Here is a 1,903-nt window from a genome sequence, read left to right as displayed (position 1 = left end):
ATGTATTCCTGGACTTCAAAACTATAGGGAAAGTTCTTGAAAAAATTTTCCAAGCATGTATCTTCCAGATCTTCTTCTTTAACTCCCAGCAAAATAGATTTTAACTGTCGTTGTTGTCAGGCCAGGTATATTGTGCTCTAATTTATATGTTTCTGCTACAACTGCTTCAAAATAATGTCATGTGAGGATACCCTACCCTCCTCCTCTTTCATTTAGCCAAGGTTTCTGTTAGATTCGGGCAATAACGAGGCAGGAGACCAGGGTAGTGACAACAGCTCTTTACTATAGGGTGAACCCAGCAACCAGGCTGGGGAAAAACCTCTCCTTATATACTGTTTAACCGGCGGCTTCAACCAATCAGCAACGTGCTTGTTTCCCGCCAAAATATTTAAAGATACATTACACTCCTTCCCTCCCAGAAAACACTTTACCTATATATTTACATTTATTTACATATTACTTTTCAACGTAATCACGTAAATAGACTGGGCGTCTCCTGACTCTTTCGGACCTGCGCAGTACAGTCTCTGGGAGTGGGTTGAGTTGGCCGGAGGGGCTGTTTGCTCCTCTCAGCTCCTCCTCTAGGCCATCCGGCCTTGGATTATTTTCCGAGTTGTCCCTGCTGTTTTCTACAGGAACCTGTGGGCGTCGCTGGACCTCCGGGAATTCAGTTAAGTCCTGCGATTTTCCCGGGTCTGAGTCAGCTGTTGGTTCAAACATAGAATAGTCAGGGCCTGTTTCGTCTGACTCGGGTTGTCCGGCTAACCGTTTCCTCAATTGATCTATATGTCGCCTCCATACTCGGCCATCCGTTAACTCTACCAAGTATGATTTGGGGCCTGTTATGTTTAGAATTTTTCCTGCTACCCAGGTCGGGCCCTCACCATAGTTGTGTGCCCATACCCGGTCGCCTATATCCATTCCTCTTGTCTTTTCGAGTCCCCCCTTGTATCCCTCCGGTGTATAGTTGGGATTTAAACGGTCTAGTGGGCACCTGAGTTTTCGGCCCATTAGTAATTCGGCAGGACTTCTGCCGGTGGTGGCACAGGGGGTTCGGTGTTGGACGGCTAGGAAAATATCTATTTTTGATTGCCAGTCGCCTGGCTTGAGTCTGGATAATGCCTCTTTCGCGCTTCGGACGAAACGCTCTGCAAGGCCATTCGTCGCAGGGTGGAAAGGCGCCGAGAGGGCATGGCGGATGCCCTCTTCTGCCAAGTATTCCTCAAACTGTGTTGCCGTGAATTGCGGGCCGTTATCGGAAACCAATGTGTCAGGCAACCCGTGTGTTGCAAATAGGTGCCGTAGGACTGAGATCACGGCTTCGGCTGTCATGGATCTCATGAGAATGATTTCCAGCCATTTGGAGTAGGCATCAACTACTACCAGGAAGGTTTGGCCGTGGAAGGGGCCGGCAAAATCAATGTGGATTCTTGACCAGGGCCCTTGGGGTCTTTCCCATTCCCGAACCGGGGCCGTTGGGGGTAGAGGTCTGGACTCCTGGCAGGCCTGGCATTTCCCTACCCTTTCAGCAATTTCGGAGTCCATTAAGGGCCACCACACGTAGCTTCTCGCTAGACCCTTCATCCTAACGATCCCTGGGTGACCCTCGTGCAGGAGATCCAACACCCTTTTTCTTAATTTCTCTGGGATCACCACTCTATCCCCCCATAGCAGGCACCCCCCTTGAGCCGAAAGTTCCCCACGTTTTTACAAATTCTTTAAAACGCCGCCCGCAGCGGGCCACCCTCTTTGTACCCAACCGAGTACAGTCCTCAAAATAATGTCCCGGTATGATGCCCGAGCCACCTCCTTAGACGTGACTGGGCCAGAGTCCAGAGAGTCAATTAGCAGGATGGGCATCCCCGGAGTGGGGTCTTCGATCGCCCCTGGTAGTGGGCATCTG

At 50.3% G+C, this 1,903-nt stretch overlaps 1 protein-coding gene across 1 annotated transcript; it reads right to left on the bottom strand.

Annotated features, from left to right (window-relative positions):
• Positions 1-972: 972 nt before the first annotated feature.
• Positions 973-1,611, bottom strand: LOC131190248 (uncharacterized protein K02A2.6-like; the record flags this gene model as incomplete). The annotated part of the gene is made up of 1 exon (XM_058167432.1): positions 973-1,611. A coding segment is annotated over one exon (639 nt), but the record flags the coding sequence as incomplete, so codon positions are not given.
• Between the last annotated feature and the right edge of the window lie 292 nt (positions 1,612-1,903).

Source organism: Ahaetulla prasina, chromosome 1 (assembly GCF_028640845.1).
Source record: "Ahaetulla prasina isolate Xishuangbanna chromosome 1, ASM2864084v1, whole genome shotgun sequence".
Lineage (NCBI taxonomy): Eukaryota > Metazoa > Chordata > Lepidosauria > Squamata > Colubridae > Ahaetulla > Ahaetulla prasina.
Note: the sequence above shows the minus strand (reverse complement) of the source record. Positions and strands in the feature narration are given on the sequence as shown.